This window comes from Varroa destructor, unplaced genomic scaffold (genome assembly GCF_002443255.2).
Source record: "Varroa destructor unplaced genomic scaffold, Vdes_3.0 BEIS01000001.1, whole genome shotgun sequence".
Classification (NCBI taxonomy): Eukaryota; Metazoa; Arthropoda; class Arachnida; order Mesostigmata; family Varroidae; genus Varroa; species Varroa destructor.
Window position 1 is genome coordinate 48096760 of NW_019211454.1, and position 24680 is coordinate 48121439.

Here is a 24680-nt window from a genome sequence, read left to right on the forward strand (position 1 = left end):
ACCATATATAACACGGTACAAGTTGAAATTAACTCGAACCCTTTTGCACAGAAGACCCTAAGTCTGTCTACCTTTGTCTGCAAACTGCGCTTTGGTTGGCTTATCAGCTAAGAAATGTTTTGACCTTTTGCGTATATCTAATATGCATTTGTCTGCCCTAGACGATCTATAAAAATAAATTGAGGTTGAATATTTCCCAGTTATTAGGCCATTCCGTTGACACGTCTGCCCTTCGAAATCCATCCGTATTGTTTCAGTATGTTAGAAGAGTTTTTGTTCAATTCGCCGAGTACTCTCGTTATCTTCCAATATAAATTCCCTTTAAAAAGAAACCAGTAAAAGGTACTTATTTTATCGGCTGTAGATTCACCCAGTAGCTTTGCGAGGTTCATGAAGTGTTTGTTTTCGTCAGAACAGGCATTTTTAAATAGGTGGACGTCCTTAGCTACAACCGGAAGCATCCTCAGGTAATGAGTGCATTTCCTAGTCCATTTTTCTCGTGCCTGTCCTAAGTCTTTCTCCAAATATAAAAATTAACGTCACTTTTTAATTGCGTGTAATTTGCCACGACGGTTTACTCTGGTTAAGAAATATGGCTGAAACTGGCTGAACGTTGTTCCCGCATCTACTTCGCGTATGCGGAATGTTTTTTCCTATTTTTCAGTAAGCCGCAGCTGAAGTTAAAGTTCGATACACAGAGAGAGATACGCTGGATAGCCGTCATTGTACCTTGGGAGCGATTTCTGGGCCTCGGGTATTCAAACCGTGATCAAGAATCCCTTCCTTTATTGTTGAGCTCTGGCGCTTACCGCAAAAGATTTATTGAAGCCTTTCATTAAGATCTTTGCCTGGTAAAACGTCTATGTTCCATCTGTACGTATAATGTATGGGATAGTATGCTACCGTTACAAAAAATATCTTTAGATCTAATTTTGGGCTTATTTTAGTAAGCCCAAAATTTTATTGCCGATTAAGTTCTTGTCAGTTAAGTAAATAATGTCGGTTTAGAATAATTCCACAAAGTGAGTGAAGTTACGTTCTTTTTTATCTCGACACGGTAAGTTTTCACGGATCCTTTTCTTTGGCCATTTCGGAGTCTGTGGTAGATTTCAACGACCTGAATCACTAGGGTGTTTCGCTAAGCTAACTGCATGGAGCACTTATATGCATGGCTGGACTGTTGTTATTGAATCCCCAAAATTGAGCGACTTCCAGGTTATTTTACAAGGTAAAAGGAACTTTCTTTTCGCGGGCCCAGGTTATTTTACAAGGTAAAAGGAACCTTCTTTTCGCGGGTCCAGGGTATTTTACAAGGTAAAAGGAACTTTCTTTTCGCGGGCCTTTACATCGAGCTTCACGATATCATATCAGATTGAATAAGTCTGAAGACAGACGGTATGCACTTGAATAGACCTAGGAAAAAAGGGTATACAAGAGACTTGAATCACAGCAATCACAGTGTGTCGAGGTAAAAATTAGCAGGGAGTTCAGCATAACGTTTATCTCTCAAATAAAAGGACGAGTTATTGAAGAATAAGGAGGCGCGTCTACGGAAGCGACGCCAGTGATAGCTGTATAAGCATGTGTACAACTACGAAACAAAGGCTTAACCAAAGCTAGCAGCTGGATGTTTATAATCATTACGAGTAAAGAGAGATAGCTGCCTACAATAAAACGTGGTGTCTTTCCTTATTTTTGTTCCTGACATCAGTGAGGGAGAAATGATCAAAGTCTAGATCTTCACCTGTTGCCTGCGGTGGGCTGATATGATTTATTTTTCATTTATTTACATGTCATTTTTTCACCGGAAGGCAACATAAATAAGACGTATATTTGCTGAATCTGCATTTAAGCCATGTTCCACTGAAGTCACATCATGTTGTCAAATTTTAGACTACTTATGCTACAAATTCTTTGAACATAAAGACAATTCAGTAAAAATATGTAACACAATATCGAAGAAATTCACATGCATTGTTTGCACGAACACTTCGTATCATATCTTACTTTTCTCCCCATTTATCACCGTAATTATTATGTACACTGCTTAGCGATAGGTAGACAGGGCTATAATCATGAGGGATAAATACAATTTATATAATAGAGGAAGGTTCACAAGAGTTTCGAGCTTCAAAAAGCCTTATTTAAGATAACGGCAAATCTTACCGACACCAAACACAACTGAGTGTTCATACGTCAATAATTATATTGCGCAAATATGTAGTCTTTAAGGTCTCTACCAATATGTACTAACTGACGTATATAACGTAACCACTGTTATGTATTGGACAGAACATCACAATGAAACGTGATATTATAGAATGTTGCATTAAAGGTGTATGTATAATTAGGTATTATATACAGTGCCTGACGAGCGCGATGAAGGTAGTAAATACATATGTATAATATGCTTCTTATTAACTACTGCACTGCAGCTAGCAGTGGAGCAATTAATACCCAATTTGCCACTAAAAGGAGTTACCATTCATGCACTGTAGAATTTTGTAATTTGTTTAATTACATTTAAAATATTTGTTATACGAATAGCTTATGAAAATCATTAGTAGAAATTTTTCAATTAATTGGTATTTGATCTGGTTCTTGTGCTCGGTGTCTTTCAATTATTCTGAAATTCAGCCGCAAAGAGATCCGTCATCTGGTGAACCGTTATGCCCTCCTGCTCTTCCTGATTAACATGTGCGTTCGCATTGTCTTTATCATTTTCCACTATGTTTATGTCTGCTCGTTTACTTTTGGTGAATTCAACGATGCGTTGTTCGATCGTCGCCTTGACCATAAATCGATGAACGTGTGTCTCTTTCTTCTGCCCGATTCGATTAATACGGCCTAAGGCCTGTACTTCATCGCCAAGATTTAGCATAGGCTCGACCAGCAGAATATGTGACGCTTCCGTCAGATTGAGGCCTTTCGATCCCAAAGCAATGGGCATGAGGAGCACGGTAATGTCGGGATTCTTTTTAAACATCTTGAGTTTACGTTGCAGTGCCCCATTTGATAAAAGCATCACATGGGAGATGCCATTCTCGACTAGAGCCTTCTGTAGAACAACGAGAACCGATGGCCAATTCGAGAACACTAACGCTTTGGCTGTTGGTTCTTCCATGCGAATGCGTAGCAGGGTTTCCACAACTCCCACAACTTTTGTCGAGTAATTACCAGCCACCTAGTACGTTATATGACAGGTTAATGTTAATGTTCTAATGGTTAGTAATAATAAGCGTCTTTTCCTCGATAGACATTGAAACGGCAAAAAATAACGAAACGGCCAGTTTTTATAAGTGCATCAGTATATCTGAGATGACCACACCTATATAGACATAATCAAAAGGTAAAATATAACTTGCCAGAGTTTAAAAAAAACACTCAGTTCGAAAGCATCGATCGAAAACATTGTATATTATTAAATAGATTTCTACCAACCTTTATATCTTTTGTGACGGCATTCTTCTGCCGGTTGGTATCCACGTAGAAGATTTCGTCCTGATTTGAAAGCTCTCTGCACATTGGACACGGAACTCGGATCCACGATTCCCCACTGCTCTAAAGAGGTAACAGGCCATTGTTAGCACATCTGCTAGTTTGCAGCTCAATATTGCTAGTGTGATACGAGCTCAATTTGCAGCCTATTGAAATAACGACATTTAGCTTATACAACATTGTACCAACTCGCGAATTTCTTGACGACAATAGCGTACAATAAGTATACATAATTGAATAGATGTAACTTTAATTTTACCTGCCGATCGGTATTAACGTTGGGTGGACAGTGATTCTTGAGAAGAAGCTCAATACATTCGAGGCAAACGGAATGACCGCAGTGTAGAACGCTCCACCGTTCTCCGAGTACGCCTCGACATGTTGGACATTCCTCGGGATTGGAGTTAGTCACAAGACTATTTGCTTTTTCCAAATTCCTTTAAGTCATCAGCAGTCACATTAACAGAAGCATTGGTTGCAGTAAACGGGATACAGTTTATAACAACGTGTTCAGTAGAAACGTCATACAAAAAGTTGAGGTAGCAGCTAATATATGTAAGTGTTATAGAATAAACGTATGAACATTTCACTATCCGGTACTGCCATTGAGAATTAATAAAACTAACCTGAGATAGAATAACTGACCGAGTTTTTTTCGTAGCTCAATTTCGCTTGTAAGCTTCGTAGAGCTTAGCTGAGCTGCTTGCGGTTCTAATTCAGCTCGACTGTGGTAACAAAATACATAATACGTTAATCTGCTATACACATTTTAACAACCTAAACATTTAACTGAAGAACGAAGAGTATGTGCATTCAACAGCAACTTGCATATCCTGTACGATGATGCCGTAAAAATAAAGGAATACTGCTATGAAAGTTGGCTGAAAATCAAAGTGGCCGCCCTATTAATTTGTCTTCTTCAAATCCAGCAAAGACTTTGGTAAAAAATGCAAAAAAAATTAAAGTATTTTCACTATGTGCAAAGCCACTTTTTTATGTAAAAATAAACTCTGACATTATCTTGCACTTTTTTTTTTGGTTTCTGATGTATTATTTGTAGAATAGTAGAAGAGCACTCTCATTATTTGATACGCGATTGAATTTATTGGATCAATATGTGGATCCTATTTTCCACTTGCCGCCCATTTAAACTGTCATTCAATTAGGTTGTTACTCAACTTACATATACGAACATTTTTTAAGTCCAGTTAATTTTCAAGAAAAAAAAAAAGCAGAAAACGCCTCGTTGCCCTACCGTATAATGTATGATGGTCTCTCCTCGCCTTTCTTGAATGTTTTATCATCGGGAGCAAGTTCCATTCGTAGCGCGGCCATTTCGAGTTCGTCTAGAGCTGCTACGTAAATGGTTGTGCCTGCGTAGTACTTGCTGAATGTAACGTATTCAGTACGCAACGCACACATGTATTTGCATTGAACACTTCCATCATGCGCCACGTCTGGATAAGCTGCGTATGGAATACAATCAGTTATAAATATTTCACATGTATGAGTATTTTCGAGACGGCAAAAGGCAGCCGATAGATGAAACTATAACAGAATATTTTTACTAAATTCCCCCCCAGTCAGTGCAATTTAATCATTGCTAGTTATCATTTACCACTGCTCAAATGGGAACACTGGCTGGCGGATGTTGAAGTTGTTGTTTACTATTTACTATTTCATCAATGAGAGCATTTATACTATAACTACCTATAGACTCGAAAACACCGAGAGAATCCTTACTGGTGTATGATTTGGCGAAGCTGGCAAGGAACGTGAGTATCTTCTCAGTGTCAGCAGGTAGCCAGTGGCCTTTCTTTTGTACGCCCGAGCCTTTAGTCAGATCGCTGTCTGCCAGCGGGTCATTTTTTTTGCTTTCAAATTCGTCCTCAAGATCCTCTAACAGCTCGTTATCTTCTTCCTCAAGTTGATCCTTGGATGTGAACTGGGGATCAATCGAAAATAGCTTACCCTCGTACGCTGTAATCATCTCTTTAGCTAGGCAATAACGGCATTTGGCCCGTTTTTTCTTTACGGGCCGAAGGTGACACATGATCGCCGACTGCATGTCCTCCTGAAAAATACAAGAAATCGAAATTAAACATGTGATGAATCAAATTCAACCTTACTCACCACTAACTAACTAACTGTAACTACAACTTTAAGTCTGTGTTTTGCTGGTTTATAAAAAGTATTATTATTAATGCTTTCCACCACTTCAGAATCTATCGAAATATCGTATAATCATCTGTGCGGTTGGTGTACTGACCACGTACCCGAGTGGGAGCAGCAGCAAACTGTGATATCACTTTCAGGAGATTCGCCCTGCTTTCGAGCAATATGTCAAGACAGCTCTGGATAAGATATTTCAAACCATTACAATCGTTGAAACTGAAACGAGAAACCATATATATATATATATATAATTTCTTAATGTTACAAAATTATTTGTTTTTTGTGTAACTATGTACGGGTCTCTCTCTCGATGAGGTTGGAAACAACGAATCGTAGCGTTTCCTGTAAGCGACTTATCTGCTATAGATGTCTTTTTCAAGGTGTACTTGATATGATTCAATATGATGAATACTACAATACTTGATATGAAACAAAATTACGAATGTCGAAAACAGAACGATCAACTTTACTATAAAAATTGAATATCTGAGCCAAAAAGCGTCAACTAAGATTAAACTCTGTGACTCTAATTAAACGATCTCTAATTAAAAGATTAAGAGAAACAAACCGATTGATGAGACACATTCCAAACTGCGTCTGTCTAGCCAGTAGGTATTCCCTAACTTTTTTCACAAGTCGATGCCCATCTCCTTGAAAAACAAAATAAAAAGTTAATTGAAAACAACAATTGGTTACGGAACGATGATAATCTTTACAACTTAGCTCCCGATGACACTTAGACTATAACATGATATCACTGAGACCAACTGCATACACTAGCTTCTTTTATCAATATTTACCTCTTTTAGAGCTATCCAATTTCAACTAATTTGTATCAGTTTTGAATCACGTCTATTAAATTACAAAGACACATTCCCTGCTTTATTTCCCTAACTTCCCCTTTGGGATAGGTTTAGTAAGCGGAATGTTTATCTTGACTGACCTCTAGAGTCAGCTTCATCAATGAGCTTGTGGTACCACCGATTATGTTTGAGTCCTTGATATTGACGCGAGAGTTCACTTAGTTTTCGTCCAGCATCATCGACTTCCACTTGCAGCGCTTTCTGTGCCTCAATAAATTTCTTCAAATATTTGTCACGCACCTGTGTCATCAAATGCGTACGATAATTAGAAAGCAATGACACGCGAGGCACATAAGGCCTGTAATGTGGACAGACAACTCTTATAGCCCTATGCTTAGCAACCACTGGATTGTGTACGGATTTTTTAACAGAAAATATTAGACCTACTACATAGACAGTTACGGAAGCTTCAGAACTAGAAGGAGGTAAAAACTTTTGGGTTATTTGAAGCATTCAAACATATTTATTTGATATATTTCATTAGAACCTAAGTTTGACTCTAAAGATTACAGTAGATGCACAAATACATTTTTAGCCTTTTTAACCAATATATTTTTTTGCAAAACAATGTGAAAACTTTATTTATTGAACTAATTATTGATTTGACGAGCGGTTCTCCCAATTAACGGTTAGTTCGCACCGGAATCGTCAGCTCCTTGAATCAAAATAGTCGGAGACCCATTTTCCGACCTCCTTGACTCCCGCGTAACTTTTTCCGGCTAGCAGTTTTTGCATGTGTCTAAATAAGTAAGAGCCTCAAAAACCTAATTTTAGCAAATAAACCCGGTCAGGTGAGTAAAACGAACTTCTCAGTCCAAATAGGGTACAGATTTCCATACCCTCAAAAGGCTCCACGGGGACAAGGTTAGCTGAGCGACAAAATCACTTTGCAACTTTTTTGATAAGCTTACGGTCTCTAGAGATTTTCAAGAACATTATTTCTACCACGGTTATAACTGCATTTTTGTAAAAGTGTTAAAGGCTTAATATCAAAACGGTTACAGGTAAGGAGCACTACTACCAATCCATGCCTGGGGTAAATTTTTGAGAATATTTAATATTCACTAACCTGGTAGGCTTGCTCCATCAGACTGTCGTCGCCAGGTGCGCGAGGTATAGATGGTACCCTTGGGGTGCCATAAACACCTACTTGTGGGTGAGGGGCCCACTCCTGAGCAAGATCCTGCACCATATAGCCATTAGAGGTTGCTGCGACGCTTTGTGGATTCCAGCGATCAAGGCCAGGGCGCGCGGTTCTTGCCATTTGTACTTCCAGCTGCTGGTTGTTGTCCTCAAGTAATTTATGTAGATTGACATACGTATGAAACTGTTGCAGAGGATCTGCTCGAACGTTACCTTTGTGTGACTGGATCGACCATAACACCTGCCGGTAAAAATCAGCAGCTGAAGTTACATCTAACCTCAATAGCGCGATTCCAGCCAAGCCGTTTAAAGACATAATTATACGTCGATGACATTCCTCAGCTTCTTGCACAGTTTTTTTAATTAACGCCGTTAAAAGGTCATTCATCGAGTAGGTTGAACTTCGTAGTGAAATTACAGCACCTCGGACTGCTTGAGGATGAGTGCAAGCTTGTCGAAGTCGTTTTAACGGGCCTAAAAGTGTAATCATGTCCGATCTAGGCATCTTTTCAATAATAGCGTCTTGAGGAAAACGGTCGGCAACACGGAAAGCTCGATGGGCGCACTCCCTTGCTTGCGATTTGTAGAACACTTCTTCGACTGGCATAAAGTTTAGATTGTGCGCATGAATGTGTTGAGGAGGAAGACCTAACTGATTCCACACTTCGGCTTTACTCATCCTACGGAAACAACGTGACAGCACATTGATCAAAGGCGATGCATTACCTCGAGCAAACGGTTCAGCCAATAACGTCCGAAACCACAGTTCTTCGTCAAATGGTGACAGTCGAAGGAAAACAAAAAGACCGTACAGGTCGTTTAAGCCGCGATGTATCGGAGTGCCTGTGACGCACCACCTGTTGACATGATACATGACATAACACACTTAAATGACCACCTCTTAAAAAATATGACATCTGTGTTTAATAAATATATAAATATATAAATAAATATTAAGTGGAATTCACTTTTATTCTAAGCACCTGTTCACTGCTGGTATGCTGAGCACCATTTGCGCGGCGCTTACCGTGCACTGTTCAACCATTTGGGCTTCGTCGAGGGCAACTCGCCAGAATTCGACAGATACCAATGGGGAAGGTGATGCGCGATAGCGCTTCGGAGTACGAAAGCGAGATGTCTCCGTTTGAGGCTCTTCGACCGATTGTTGGAGAAGTCAATCGTTAGAAAAAATTGTTAAACATACACAGACATAAAAAACACTATTCTGTATTTTAGTTTCATGTCTCAAAATGTTATTTTTTTACAGTGCTAGCAATGCATTCAACTCAATAATGAATTAATAAATAAAATGCCTTCATTTGGAAAATGTGAGCTGCAACGAATATAGACTATGGAAACTTGAACTGTGCGCTCCTCAGTAATCTACCAAGAGCAATGTTTGCGTGATGAATCTCCTTGCGTAGTACTTCGTAGGTTGTGATAATGAGGTCAAACTCAGCCAAGCGATCAGGAGGAATGTAGCCATGTTTTGATACACCTCCGTAGACGAAGACTTGAAGTGAACAGTCGCCACCCACTAGCCAATTAATCTGAAGTAGATCGTAAGAACATCTTTATGTCTTGTATTTCGTGACTCCTTAATAGGCAATGTAGGGCGTTACAATGTTCAAAGTTTTTTCCCCATTTCAAACTAAAACGGTAAATACAAAGGTGCCGAACTGTCTCCTGGAGGGTCATTAGACAGCGGTTGTCTGATATCGTCTTGGGATGGTCATATATGACTTCCTAACAATCTATATTCATTTAAATCTAAGTAACAGACAAACCTCATCGGTCCACTGCTCGCAAATGGTGGCTGGACAGACAATAAGGGTGCTTTTTATAGGCCGAGGCTTTTCAGCAGTTTCAGCTGCCCAACACTGCGGACACTTCGACGATACGTTTTCGGCGCACTTTGCTTCATTCACCTATAAAGTTCATATCCATGAGAATCAATCCGTAATTCATCCATATCGGTATATTTTACCGCATATGGTACCTCTAAACATAAGGAATTCAACTCATGTATTACAGTTAGGTATTAAGTTCTTCATAAACGGCCGTTTTTCTATCAGATCTTTAGATGTAACTCCTAGGATTGAATGTCTGCTGTAAAACCATACGGTTGCCTGGAGAACTTTCACTCCACCAACTAACTAACTGCTCGTTTCTTGGTTTCAGCTGATGGGTGAAGACCACGGTCAATAATTTTGCGCCATACAGATATTAAAACGGAGCCTAAAAGGAATTATAAAATAAATGCGACTGAATACACGATAAATAAAAAAAAATGTAATAGAACGCACCCTACTGCAGATAGTACAAGAGAACTGAGTCAGTGTCTTGGAGTCCTCTACCAAAACAATCCCCTGCTGGTCTTCCTGTGACAAAGAAATACGTGAAGGATGTACGCGTTAGATTCGACCAATTTGGCCCGTTTAACCATAAAGGTGTCATTCATATGCGCTTAAAACAGAACACCACTCCGATACCTTGAAGAAATTAGTTTTCACTGGCCGGCACAAACTTATACAGAAGAATATTATGTACATGAAGGTTTTTGGAGTACTTACCATCACTGGAAAACCAGGACGCGGATGAGCCAGAACACATGAAATTACTTCAAGAGTTTTACCAAGACCCATTTCATCGGCTAAAATACCACCCGGGGGGCGGCCTTCGGTATTCCCAATACTAGATACTCGACTGCCAAACCTTTAAAGAAAAAGAAAAGTTCCGAGTCTTTCACATGAAGATATCGTTATTATACGTAAGTTTCGTGAGTAAAAGGTAAGAATAAATCGGTGTTACCTGTACGACTTCGAATACACAGTTGTTTCGATCACAACTATCACAATACTTTACTGAAAAAATAACAATTTATCACACATGATCACGAAACGGTAGTTCTATCCTTAATGCACAGATTCAGAAATAATGAGCTAATACTCGCCATCCAGAAAATCTGTTATAATATACAGTAAGGCCTTGTGAATCCTTTAGCGGTTGCCATAATTCAACAGGTCCTACTGACGGTGGACATGTCTCCATCGCAACCATCCATGTTACAGCTTCACGCTGATATTCTCGTAGAGTCACCTGTGACCATCGGAAGCACGGAGTCTCTTTCAGATGTATATATTGATGAATTAAACAAGAGCTATTCTAGTCTTTTCATTCAAACACTTAGAAACAACGACCTTTACTTTATTGTAAATAAAAGGAAATTCTTATAACAATTCTTATATGCTACCTGGAGAGGGCATTGTAGTTTATCGTCACTGATGGGAAGCATGCCAGCAGCCCTTTGAGTTTCCAGCACTTCCTGGTATAATAAGCGATCATAATCGGGGTGGATAGCCAGCTGATTACCCATTTCTGAAAAATTCGACAGTATGTTGCCGTGTTATATCTTCATTCATGTTTCACGAATATGCCTAGCTCAAACAAGTATCTACTTAAGAATTATTTCATTAATCAATTAGTGTAAAAGCCTATTTGAAAATTCTTACCGGATACTTTTTATCTTGAGTATGTTGTAAAGCGTTGTACATATTACCTATATCTCACCGGTATAATCAATTCCGAAGAAAAATTTTACTATAATTTGCATGCTGACGTTTGGTTGTTTGGTCGGCGCCTCGTAGCGATATGCAATATTACGAAGAGCACGTTCGGACAACAATACAGTGACAGAAAGTGAGGTTGGACTCGAACACTCGCGAAGACATAGTAGCGCTGCCCCGGACATAGAACGGTGTCGGGAAGATAGAGCGGAGATCACGTATGCTGGAACATTGGCAGTCACTTCACGAAAGCCAAGCTATGACAACAGTAATTGCGTGAGCTTTTTAAGTTACGCGACATTTCTGATAGTGTACCTACTATTAGAAACAACGTTGAGAAGCACTAACGAGTTCGAAGTCTCGCTATCCCTGAAGTAATAGTTGAATTATAAATCAAGACCGAAATTGAACTGAATGGTATTTGCACACAGCATCACTGTATAAACCGATTAATTCTTTTTTCATAGGCATTTTTGATCAGTACCTACCTCATCATCAGCAGTAGGATCCCTCCAAAAGAGGTGCATTGGGCTTCCTTCATCTGTGCTCTTACAAGCCCAATAAATGCCTGCATTCTTAGCACCGGTAATATTTCCATCAGAATCGTCCCCGGCGATATTAGTGCATAGCCCTGGTGCATCGAGTTTACTACCTCTTAAAATTATTTCTCCAAGTTGAAAGTGCGACTTGTGTGAAGGTTCAAACGGAATCAGGCGCAATGAAAGTGCGTACTCTTTAGAAATACGAGATTGTATTATTTCCTTGACTGGAAAGAGATCCAATAAGCACCAACATTACCGCTATGTATCAAACGTGTAAATAAACCATCGCTCAATCCTATGAGTATGATTTTGAGCAACAAAGGTCATTAAATGACTCCAGTGATGAATTTATTATTAGCCTGACGGTACCTTAATGATCCCAATAGTCTTAACAATAATTATATCCTATATAGTTACCTGCGATCAGCTTTTGAAACAACTCAGTACGCGTTTTGCACATTCTACAGAAGAAAAACTCACCGCTTTTTTTTTTCCGCCGAACTGGGGCTTTCGGTGTGAGACGTATTTCTTGGCCGGCAAATATATCTAATTTTGCTGGTGTAGCACCAATTTCCATTTCTGTTTCGGGTTGCATGTCCACTGAACATGTTTCTATTGGCGGTTCAGTTTGTCGTGCCGTCCATGTCAATCGCACCTGCTCCGCCGCAGACAAACGGATCGGAGGCCGTTTCCTGAAATAACGCAGCGGAAGTTAAAAAAATAAAACAAATAAAACAAATATAAAAAAAAATAGTTTTTTTTTTTATATATGTTTCTTTCGAAGGGAATAATCGTTTGAAATTATCAGGTCTTTTTTTTAATTAACTTGGTTGAACTTCTACAAGAAATAATTCACTCTAAAACAGGCGGTTACCTTTTTAAATTCTGTTTAAAAAGTTTGACATTATGTAGAAAAAATTGGCCACTTCATGCTCATCAGGCTTAACTCACAGTGTTCTAACAAAAGCCACTTAGTGGGTTTACAGAATCACAACGTTCCACCAAAGTACGCAGATTTTCAACGTTATTTGGCGACAAGAAGCTAAAGCAAAGGTTTGAAGATCAAGAAACGTTGAGAAAAACGGTTATCGATGTAAACCCTCACAGTAGCAAATGACGAGAAATCTACTTTGGTTGGAAGTACTACTAGTTGGTTACTTTGAAACAACACGACGCTCAGCCATGTCGTATTCCAGTTCCGCTTTAGCCAATTTTCATTGTATTAGATATTAACTATGCTTTCCGTTATTGTTAAGCATATTTGCTTTACTCCTACATTTTTTACACTTGGAACCATTGTTCAATCACTTCCTTCTGAAATTCTCTGCCCCATTACAATGTCGTTGCAATTTTAGGCTCAACCGATGATTCAAGATTTCAAAAAATATACTCTGTGATTCACTGTGTTTATCTCACTTGAAGCGGGGCAGAAAACACATTTTATTTTAACGAATTTACTAAATCAATTCGACCTCATCATTGTACAAGGTATTTTAATCAACTATTAACTACATATTTACGCGTTGTGGCTTTATGTGAACGGACTTATTTTTTGCACAGTTGCCAATCGGTAAAAAATAAAAGGTATCCCAGTAATGCAAGAATCTTTTAACTAAGCACTACACACTGTTCTGCTTGGTAATAAGTTATTAATATAATTGTTAACCCACAAAATAAAGCATTTCAAAGAAAAAAGGGTCTTCTTTATTTTCGAAAATTTGCCAATGCTACACCAAAGCTGCCCACAGACAACGATACTATTTTTGAAAAAGTCAGAATATTAGTCAACTTACTTTCGAGACGACAAAGATGTTCCTGCTACAGATGGAATGTCAGTATTAGCCGACGATTCTATTACACTGCCACACTGCTGGGACATGGCACTTGGTGTGTCCATCTGTTCACTTGCCATTTCGAATCTTTTACTTCTCTACACTGAGAAAATCCGCTTACGGACTAGGCGGCTCCACGCGTTGCTTCCTTGAATAAGAATTCAGCTGAGGGTCCATTACAATAACCGGTGCAAGCCATACTGCCTTTATACCAGATTTTTTCACTAACTAATTATCTCGGAACTAAATATTAGTTAAATATATCCACGAAAGAGGCTGTGGTCTTTCTCTCTACTGGGGCAGAGTCTGCTATTCTGCTTATAGTGTTGTTTACAGCGACAGCCTAGCGGAAGGAGAGTAGGTCGAACACGAGTGTCAATGGAAAAATAAGAACGAATGAATGGTTTCGCTCACGGCTAGGGCTGCAAGGCTCAGCCAGTTGATTACCTAAATTGCTACCGATTTGCGCCATTTTTGCAAAATATACTTATCTATGTTGTCTAGTACTGTAAAAGTAGTCGCGAACTGTCGTTATTGGCGTTCTCTTGACTGATTGTAAAAATAACTTTTCTTACAAAAATTGTATAGTACGTGACTTGTTATTACAGTAGTTAACTAAGAAACAATGAACTTTCCGACTCGCAATAAGAGGAGGCTATGAGCCTGCACGAAGTATAGCTTGTATATAAGATAAAGATATAAGTGTTACTTTAATAGTTAACTCATGTAAACAACACTGTAGCAATGCTGATATCTGTGTAACTGCAAGGTCGCAGCGCGGACCACATGGACGAGTCGTCTGCTACTTCGAGACTTTCGTACACAAACAGAAATGTGCTGTCCTCGGTTTTGTGGTGTTCGTTCTAAAATGAAATGCCGGCGCATCTTTTGATTTGCCAGCAACTTATATGACCTGAAAATGTACTCTATATCCAATCCGTTGTATTCGGACACTCTGAAACATTTATGAAACAGTGAAATCGTCAAAACTGGATAAGCCCAAGCCGACCGACAGGCTCTAAGCAGTTTCCGCGCAGAATGGGAAAACATTTTCTAAAGGCAAACTTCATTACCTGATTCATTTTCTTAATGCACGAGTATTTGCTAATATAAATGTGATATTATAGATCGCCAAAGGATTGATACAAATTACCTCAGTTTATGTGAACTTGAATTCAACAAAGTTAACATATTGGCTAACAATTCCCGACCGTGTCCTAATATCCTTAAGAGTCTAATTTCTGCAACAAAGCTACAACTGTACGCACAATTATTCTGTTCCCGATATGCTTCTGAAGTTCTGTAAATCGACGATGTTCAACCTATGAACAGACTTTCTTCTTACGCAATTTCACCAGTTTCCGGCAGAGCATTTGCCGTATATTTGGTTGAATTACTCTATCTTTACAGAACCGATCATCTTGTGAAGGAGTTATTTTCTGCCAAAACTTTATCACTTTCGTTTCCAAGACGGGTTCGAATGTTGTTAACGATGGCTTGATAGTCCTATATTTGGTCGCAAGTTGTCTTTAAAAAAGGGTCTTAAGCTTATCTGTTTTAAAAGTCTCAAAGAGTAATTTATTCGATCTTGTTCAATACAAAATTACTGCTTATGGCTTGGTTTGTACTCAGTTATTAGAAAGACCGAAAATTGCGGCATTTTCTTAGCTCTTTTAAACTGTTTTATTTACTTTTATCAATATAGTTATATTAATAAAGTCAGTTTCCATTTGCTGCTGTTGCTATAAAATGATACGAAATCAAGGTGTCTATGAAATGCTTCGATGCTTATCTAACTGGTCAGCTGCCAGATTATTCAGTAAAAGTGCCTTACTACTGCAGGTTGGATTATGAAAGACATTTTAGAGAAAGTTTGTTTTTGTTATTTTAGATTTTCAATGAGCTATGGATAGGTTTACTAAAAAATATTATTTAACCTACAAATTTACTACAGCATTGCTTTTATTAAACAATTTATTTGAGAGTTATCTGGTAGTATATAGGCGTTAAGAAACGTTAATTAACTAATTAATCAGATAACGTAATAAGTAGTAGAAAATGCACCTCGTCTAATCTATTTTAGTCTATACGATGTTGCGAGTTAATTCTTCCTTCGATTTCAGTAGCTCAAAAACTCACCATGATGGAGGCGTTTGAGTTTGATCTCCTGGAGACAGGAAGTTTAGAAGAGATCGTTGGGCCACACGTTCTTGCGCAGCCAGAAAATGATCCGTTATATCAGTCAGCAGAAAGTTCTTCTCCTTTACAAGTGTAAGATGAAATTTTATCGTATAGCTGTCTATTATATATATATTAATTTGTCCAAATGATGTCCGCAAACTGTAGCATTTCCGTTGGTAGTGGTAAGCTAATAAGAAGACGGTGTTGTTCTGCGTTATTCCTGTTTGCCATTTATAATATTACTTGAAGCTTCTGCAATTACGAGGATTTAAATCTATTTTATCATATAGTAAACAGATCGCAAGGCTACTTTAAAATGTGAGTTGTTCCTTGCGAATTTTTCTGCTTGCAGACTGCTAACCGATAGTGACGAAAAGATTTTTCCGTCGATCACAGTACCGTCACAAGAGAAGCAGCCGATGGAGAATACTGTTAGCACCGACAGCTGTAGCAAGGCAAATGCTGGCACCAAGCGCGCAGCACGCAGCTCTTCAAACAGTCAAAAATCGCACCGCTGTCCTTTCTGTAATGCTGTTTTATCAAGTTCGTATGCTCTAAAAGTTCATCAGCGGAAGCACTCGGGTGAAACCCCGTACATCTGCGGCCTCTGTACGAAAGGTTTCACCACCTCCAGTGACTTAAAGCGGCACAGCAGGTAAGCCACCTGTTATAAACCAGCTCAGCATATAGACACAACGTAGCTACCATACTGCTCGAAGCGTTGGATTTTAGAAATGTTCGTTTTTATAAAAACTCGGTTTGTTTATTTTTATATAATTTTATATATTTTTATAATTTAGCTTGCTTATTGGATCTAAATCTTATAAAACACGAACATGATTAAATTTAATGGACTCATCCAGGATTCACACTGGAGATCGACCGTACGGATGCACGGAGCCTGGGTGTGGAAGAAGTTTCACGACTGCAGGGATTCTCGCGGAGCATCTGAAAGGTCATCGTGGAGAAAAGCCTTACCGCTGTGAAGTGGCTGATTGTGGCAAGACCTTCGGGAATGTGACTAATCTGCGGTAAGTTTTATTTTGACGATCTTTAACCACTGATGTTCCTTGATCACATAGTAGAGCAACAGGCGCAACAACTATTATTTCGTTAAATTTAGTTGGATTATTTCTCTTTAATTTAGATGACATCAAATGCATTCATGTTTTGTATAACTGATTTGGATACAAATATTCATCATAATTTCAAAAAAAAAAACAGTCCGGCTTACACACCGTCCAACCCTTCGTGCCTTGTCTTATATGGAAGTCAAAGCGTTGTTTAGTCGGGCTTACATTTTTGCCGCTCTACAGTAAAAGAACACAGCAATAAGCAAATCAGTTCCTTTCACCATATGGACAATGCTTCTTATAAGAAGTGTACTAGTGCTGAAGTGCCTGGGCTCCTCTAACGGTTTATACATAAAAGAAATACATTGTTTGCTTCTAATTGGTCGTAGTAGCTAAGTGGTTATATGTTTGCTCGTAAATTCTTAATACGGAGGATCTGCTGTAATCGCATTCGCATCTTGTCAATGATCGCATTTGTATAATAATAAAGCGGCATGAAACAATTAGCACCTTTTTTCTGATTTTAAAGAGCAATTGGTGCTCAACATACTAGTCAAGAACAACAATAACGGTGACGTCATGAACATTGCTAACGCGAAATTTTTCTTTTCAAAAGTTTCAGTGATTTAGAATAGCAGTGCTTTGTTGGAGCGGCTTCTAAGGGGCTGGAAAGTGCTACACTCTGAGTTTCTAAAGCGGAGTCACTTTTTTCGGTGGCCAATGCTAAACGACGCGTTTCAATTAGATCATTTCACACAGCCTCCTAAATCTGTCTTCTGCTCAATTATAAATCGATAGTTCGAAATTTAGTTGTAGTTCATCTGGGAATTTTAATCCATTATAGGTAATTGTACGACCGTTGAAGAAATACTCTGCAAGAACTTTTGCATGTACTAAATGTTGTATGCGGTAAAACAGCGGCTCATTTATATTTCTGTATCTATATGGTGTAACAGTTTATTGATAATCTAATATTTACATTGTTTGCTTTCTTTAGGAATCACTGTCGCATTCACAGTGGAGAACGTCCATTTCGATGCCGCGTTGCCGATTGTGATAAATCGTTTACAGAGTATTCGTCGCTCTACAAACATCTCGTTGTTCATACCGCTGAGAAGCCTTACAAGTGCACTAACTGTGGTACGCGGTCAATGGCGAACGCATCAAGAAAACAAATGCAGCAGAATTGCTTATTTATATTTTATCTACAGTGAAAATGTATCGTATAGTTTCGGGTCAGCACGGTGCCAGACATTAGTTTGAAACATTGTCAGTTTAACGATGGGTGACAAAACCGTGTTTCCGAGAATTTCATTAACGGCATTTCGTGATTCGTACAACGCAATTGAATAATGTTTAAAAGTTATCGACTTCTAGAACCTGATTCATAACTCAATCCTATGTTCAAGATTGCGATTTTCATGTGAGTTGCTTAAGACTATACTACTTTTATTTTTGAGTAAGTTATCCATGGATGATTTTTTAGTTTCATATCGTTACAAACTAGCGTTCTGCTATCACAACGCTCTGTCTGACCCAGCTATATAGAACCTATCCCATTACCAAATCACGTGACGATGCCGCTTTTGACGCCTGTGAAACGCGTTCGCCTGTGACAACCTGTCGGTCACTAATGGTAGTATTGTTTACTTTTTTTGAAGGAAATATATATAGACAGAGTTCTTCATTGCGACAACACATGAGATGCCATTCAATCAAACCTGAAAATATTGATATTGTCGGTAAGTAGTCTTAGGTGGGTTCGTTTATCCACATTAGTCTCTTCTACTTCGTATTTGAAAGAAAAATTGCTACATTTTAAACTAGTGGATAATGATTGGCTCGGAGCGCTTGTAATTTGTGTTGATTTCGCATTTCTATACATCTCACGTGGCAGCTACCGAATAAAAAGAATGTGAACATTGGGCTTAGTCTCCTTCACACAATTTTTTTTTTTTAAATTAAACTGTGGATTTTTGAAAGGTTTGGGGGGGGGGGGGGGATATTATAGTTTGTACCGAAACAAGTTGTTGGTTTGAAAGTTGATCATTTATTTACGTATATTATAACAAATTTCGACCGCTAGTACTAGACGCGTTGAATCTTCGGATTACTATAGCCGACAATATTTACTGCTGTGTACCTCAGAACGTACATCGTCGATGTTTAGGATAAAAGTTGAACGCTTGTAGCGCCGACTTTGATTTAATCTGACAGTTGTACATGAAGTAATAGCAGCAATTATAGTGCAAGTACGTGTAGTCAGCCAAAATACTAATGTCTCTTAAATTGTTTTTCAGTTCGTTGCGAGCCTCAGGTACAACGAGATGCCTCAAGCAGGGGGCCGTGTCTACCATAAGATAGATAACGCGCGGTGATTTATGACAGCTATGCTTTATCGTAACTTATAGTTAGGTAGATACAGATACACCTGTATACTATGTATTATACATAACAGCCCTATGACATAAAATATTAAAAGAATAAACAAATATACAACAACAACAACAACAAAGGCTCATACTGCCAGAAACGAATCAATATTTTCAAAAGTAGCTTGCTCAAATCCTTTGGTAGCCGAAGCTTAAATTGGGTAGAGGAAACGCAATTATGTGGCCCACAATGTAGTTGTTGTAAAAGGATAAGAAATAAGAATGATAACTAAACGTCATGTTTCATGCTAGAAAACGGCCACAAGCCGTGGTAAATGTTTAAAATTAGGTGTTTTTCAAAATAATTTTGACAATATGATGGCTTTCCGTGTAAAGAGGCTAAACTAATCCTTTGCGGCTATGAGTTATAAGTATCTCCTATTTTTTTATTGATAACTTGCCGGAGGATCTCGTAGAAATTTGCAACGTGAACGCTTCAAATGTGGATAGAAAAATGTAGCTTTTCTGCGCAAAAGTTAACGTTAATTTCATAGAAGCTATAGAGTCGAAATTTGTAAAACCTCGCGTAAAATGTAGCATTGTTTAATCAGCAGTTTTGACATAGGAGAAAACGAATTATCACTCGTATTAGAATTACACATTTTATAAAGACGTCACTTTACTTGATTTTCGCTGGAGCGGAATTATCCCTTTTTACATGGAAACACTTCAGATGTATTTGACTAAATGCTTTCGCTAGAAAACCTTCTCAATCACATCGATACAAATTGTAATCTTGTGTCCTCTTTCGCCCGCTTTCCCTCTCACGCTGGTGAAACTTTCAAAGAATATCTTGCAAATGAGAGAAAATATTTAAAGATCTGAATGGATGAATTTTATGATAGCGTCGAGCTAGAATTTGGCCGAGCTAATTTCTGGTTTACATCACAGTTGCATTTGCTGTGATTTCCTGAAGGCAACCTGCTCTTGCACATTTTTTCAGGCTATTCGTTCAATATTTTTGTCACTGTACCTTTTTTAATAATTGCCGTTAAGTGACCCGCATATTCTCAGAACTTCGATCTGTCAGCTATAAAGATTGGCTTGGATTAGCGAGCAGGCAGCAACGCGTTTGCAGATGCACGAATTCGTTTTTGTGTAAATGTTAAGGTATTAAAATAAGTATAAAAGACAAACGCAGCGAGCAATTTAGGAAAAGATACGACACGTATACGTTTCGCAAATTCAAGGATTGCGCGTGCTCTACGATACAGAAACATTGTGGTTTTATAAGAGTATTTATATATTTTACGAGGTTTATAAATAAAAATAAAATAAATGGCTTTATTAGGCTTAATTATTCATAACAAGCAATTAATGTACAGAATAATTTATTAAAAAAAAAACAATATATATTTAATAAGATACCTTTATTCCAATAAGCAAGGTCGACAACTTCCTGTTTTGATTAGCAGTCGCAAAAGAATAGAGAAACAGGAGAATCGATACAACTTTGTCAGGCAAAGCAGACATTTACAGTGGGCCTTCCAACGACAGTCTCTTTCCTAGCTGCGGGTCCAGTTGGAGCGTCTTAAAAGGTGTTTTTCATTTGACGATTGGCTCTCCATAAATGATCTCACTAAAAACACAGCGGGATGAGTCACCTTACTGCCATTTTAATCTTGATCGAAATTGACAACTGGCGCTAATAGGATTTTTGAAATCGATTCTCTACACCGGGAGGTGATAGATATTTTTTCATAGCGTCAAAATCTTTGGTGAAATGTGACTACATATATTAGCGTTTGTTGGAATCACTTTGTAAGATTTTGTAGGATAATTGAGATGGAGGTAGTTTGGAACTGGAGACCCTCTTTAATGGGTTTACTACTGTAACTGACAAACCCGAGGGTTAATAAGTTTTAAGTAGGCGAAATGATGGCGTTTCTTATATTAAGTCACATATATTTTACTAAGTTACATATAACCATATTGTTTTACTACTTTTATTGAGGATTATTGACATTAACTCATTCATGGTATGATTCTGGCACGGCTGCCGATTAAGTGGATCGCTGGTTATTAAGATATAACCTGTTATTACCAATGACAACTGATACGTCTATTACATCAATATTCATTCGGATTCTCCCTTCATTTCCCGTTATCCGTTAGTTCTAGTTTTCTGTTCAATTTTGTAGACCTTAGTTATATATTAACAATAGACAACCCTATATCTAGCAGAGCAAGACATTAGATTTTGGAGGTTGCTGGCAGTGAAGTCCATAATTTACTCGTGTCTGCCCAAACAAGGCACTCTGCTGAATGTATATATAAGACACAAAAAAGTTGCCACAATTAGGCAAACTTGACTTCATGACACGACAACATTATAAATTTCTCACTGAAATTAGGTATGGCTGGAGTGCATTTGCCCCTTAGCGTGGAGAAAAAGTTCTTCAAATCAGTCCTATAATTATCGACGTACGCCTACAGTAGTGACCCTTTTTGGCTCAAAAAGACAACCTATGCTAGTTATCCAAATCTTCCCGTTCAGACAAACATTAGGTTCACATGGCTAATCTTGATGCTACCTAATATCTCTTAAATTTTAAATCTACTCTTAAATTGAAATTTTGGAATTTTTTTGATGTCGAAACGGCTTGGACGGCCAAAGTTCTGGTTGAAGGAAATCACGGGGCTGCTGCTTCAAGTTCTGCCAACGATAAATACTATACAATTTGTATAAGTAAAAGAAGTCATTTTTTTTTTTAATTGCAATACGTCGACGCATGCAGACGAACATGCTGTGAACACTAAAGTTTAGCCGTGACTTAGTAGATTTAAGGCAATTTTTTTCAGATACACGAAGTTCGATGACACCTTTTACCCAGGTCAATATATTTCGTCTATAGCCTTACTATTTATAAAAACTTACCATTAAGGTTAGTTAATGAATTCTTACAATAATACAATCTACAAATAATACCGATATTAAAATACCATTGATTGACAGATGTAATTGACCCATTCCAACAGAAGTGATAAGTGACACTATTGTAGATAGAGCAAGATGGGTGGAGAAAATAAGGCCAAGCTGTGCACATGAACAAGCATGCTCGTTTAGTATTTAGCATCCGGTTAGCATCCCGGCGGCGCTGCTCTATGTGACTAGTGTTATACTTAACGATCTCAAAACAAGCGCATTTGCTTTGTCTGTTTATTGATTAGCATCTAATATGGGCAAGCAGATACAACACGCGTTTAACGAAGCCGACGAAACAAGCGCTATCTGCACGCGAATATAAGCCCAATCCAATTAGTTGTATATTAGAGCTTCTCGTTTTCAGCCACGTCACAGATAACAGCACCAATTTCTTTTGGGACGATTATTTTCGATAGCAAAAAACTGCAAGTTTTGGTGCATGCGGTTCGTGCAATACATGACGTGAGACGCTTGTTAGAGGCGCATAACTCATGTCTTTTTATGAGTAGTCTAATCATGAATGACGTGAGCTTGAACGACTGAACATCTTGACTGTGAAAGGTTTAAGTTGAATACCCCCGCAGAATGGGTAATTTATTTACCTGCTAATCCTACGTACACGTTGTGGTTTAGGTTCGAATCCCGGGCATAGACAGACTTCGTTTCGTACTGGAAACCAGCAGTATGATGGAGTGGCGAACGGCAGTACCAGAATTAAAGCTTGAAACATAAAGAGACTATACATAGTATGATAGGAATAGGTTTATGAAGTTGCGAAGATCATAGTCAGGTGAATAAACTAAATGGACACGAGGCACTTTGACGGATCTCAGCGTTTGTAAATCGCAGTGAGTTTATACTACTTCATAGACTAAGGTTCCATATATTATTACATGCGGTGGCTTTTTCCTTTGATTTCAATAAACGTGCACGAAAGTGATGCTCCTTATTATATAATTAGTGAGTACAATGTATTTTTCTGTTTTATTATCTAGAATGTAAATTTATCTACAAGCGGCTCCAGGCAAGCACAATTAGACCAATGTTTACAGAATAAACAAAGTATGTTTACCTCATTTAGAATCTTTGTCGTGCTCTGTATTCCTTAGCATTCATAAAAGATGTATGGTCTGATTCGCTCCTATAACATAGGACAATAAAAATAATTATAAAAAAGATGTAATAAGGCCAGTTGCTTCCTATTTCTAGCAAGCATACTTTCCTGTCTTGATGTTCTTCACACAATTTATGAATGTCTCACAGCAATTGCGAGATAGTTCCAATTTTATCTCATTAATGATTGAGAAATCACTGAAAAACAAAAATTTAATTATAAAAATAATAAACAAAAATGTAATCTTATTTATCCCGCTTCAATTTTTTTCATTGATAATTTTAATACTCAGTTCTGTCTGTGTAACTTTGCGCTTTCGTACGGCCGCATTTTTAATATGCACTTGCAAAAATGACAAGCATTCAAAAAGGCACTTGACGCCGATTGTTAAATCACATATTTAGAGAGTTTTTGTAGACTTCGTGGATGTAAAAGTTTAGCAAGATTTTAATCTTTTTTGTTATTTAGAATTGTGAGAATGCATTGTTAGAGTACAGCCTGTTTTTTGTGTTTGGATTGGTGTTGGTAACGGTGAAGGACCCAATGTCGAGCTTCCGTAAAAACAACATGCGTTCACAGTTCGCAAATTTTATATATCGAGCAAATTCTGTGTTTCATGCAGCTCTAGTGCCATTTGTTACCGAGAAGATTAAAAAGCAAGCTTTCACTTGCAGCGGCAATACCTATTGGATATAAACTCCTAATGTAACCCTTAGCCATTGAATGCTATAGAAGCAGAAGAAAGAAGGTCTACTAGTGGCTCCTGTGCAAGCCTGCCGAATTGGTTGCTACAGTCTTACATACAGTTGCTAAGATTTGAACGTTTTTCCAGAAAAAGCTTGGTGACGTTTACATACTTACTAAACTTCTACGTAGTTTGATGCATTGCTTACACAAGAATGTTGAGACTATGTGCTGGTATGAGTGGAAAACACAGTGAGTGTGATAGTTCTCTGCAAAAAATATAATTGCTCTATTTAGTTTAACAGTAAACTAAACCGGACAGTATCAACAAATGGTAGCCGTGGTTCTAAGTATCAGAGAAGCTAAAATTTTAGGGTCGTTCTTCTTAAGCGCTGATTCATTCTCGGTGTTTGAACCGAGAACGCTAGTTACTGTTAGCAACTTGCTGCGTTCGTGTCTGCATTTTTTTTGTTGTTCACGATCTGAGAAGCTTGAAGCAGTTGAAGGTTTGTATTCATAAATTCTATTCTTTTTCAGCATTCAGTTGTTTAACTTTGTTAAGGAGGCTGTCCTGGATATAAAAAAGCACATATGTATCTCCAAAACGATGAACCAAAAAAAAGGTATAGAAACGCAATGCCTACACTTTTT

At 38.1% G+C, this 24680-nt stretch overlaps 2 protein-coding genes across 4 annotated transcripts; one reads left to right on the forward strand and one right to left on the reverse strand.

The window, feature by feature from the left end:
* Positions 1 to 1739: 1739 nt before the first annotated feature.
* On the reverse strand, positions 1740 to 13955 carry LOC111243412 (E3 ubiquitin-protein ligase SHPRH). Of its 2 annotated transcripts, none has more exons than XM_022788937.2 (21): positions 13581 to 13931; positions 12268 to 12479; positions 11734 to 12011; positions 11250 to 11502; positions 10933 to 11057; positions 10633 to 10778; positions 10253 to 10394; positions 9986 to 10060; positions 9467 to 9607; positions 9067 to 9229; positions 8663 to 8831; positions 7606 to 8536; positions 6617 to 6776; positions 6242 to 6323; positions 5775 to 5889; positions 5242 to 5572; positions 4754 to 4964; positions 4125 to 4223; positions 3758 to 3935; positions 3442 to 3561; positions 1740 to 3184 (listed from the first exon to the last, which is right to left on the reverse strand). In XM_022788937.2, the coding sequence occupies exons 1-21, from the start codon at positions 13697 to 13699 to the stop codon at positions 2618 to 2620; spliced, it is 4617 nt and encodes a 1538-aa protein (XP_022644672.1). In that variant the 5' UTR covers positions 13700 to 13931; the 3' UTR covers positions 1740 to 2617. The 2 variants fall into 2 exon arrangements, with proteins under 2 accessions (XP_022644672.1, XP_022644673.1); XM_022788938.2 differs by having other exon boundaries at positions 3042 to 3184; positions 3442 to 3556; positions 13581 to 13955.
* A 495-nt stretch (positions 13956 to 14450) lies between these two features.
* Positions 14451 to 20588, forward strand: LOC111243413 (uncharacterized). Of its 2 annotated transcripts, none has more exons than XM_022788941.2 (7): positions 14451 to 14678; positions 15743 to 15890; positions 16153 to 16455; positions 16664 to 16831; positions 17871 to 18013; positions 18535 to 18615; positions 19174 to 20588. In XM_022788941.2, the coding sequence occupies exons 2-7, from the start codon at positions 15760 to 15762 to the stop codon at positions 19230 to 19232; spliced, it is 885 nt and encodes a 294-aa protein (XP_022644676.1). In that variant the 5' UTR covers positions 14451 to 14678; positions 15743 to 15759; the 3' UTR covers positions 19233 to 20588. The 2 variants fall into 2 exon arrangements, with proteins under 2 accessions (XP_022644676.1, XP_022644677.1); XM_022788942.2 differs by having other exon boundaries at positions 15746 to 15890.
* The last annotated feature ends 4092 nt before the right edge of the window (positions 20589 to 24680 follow it).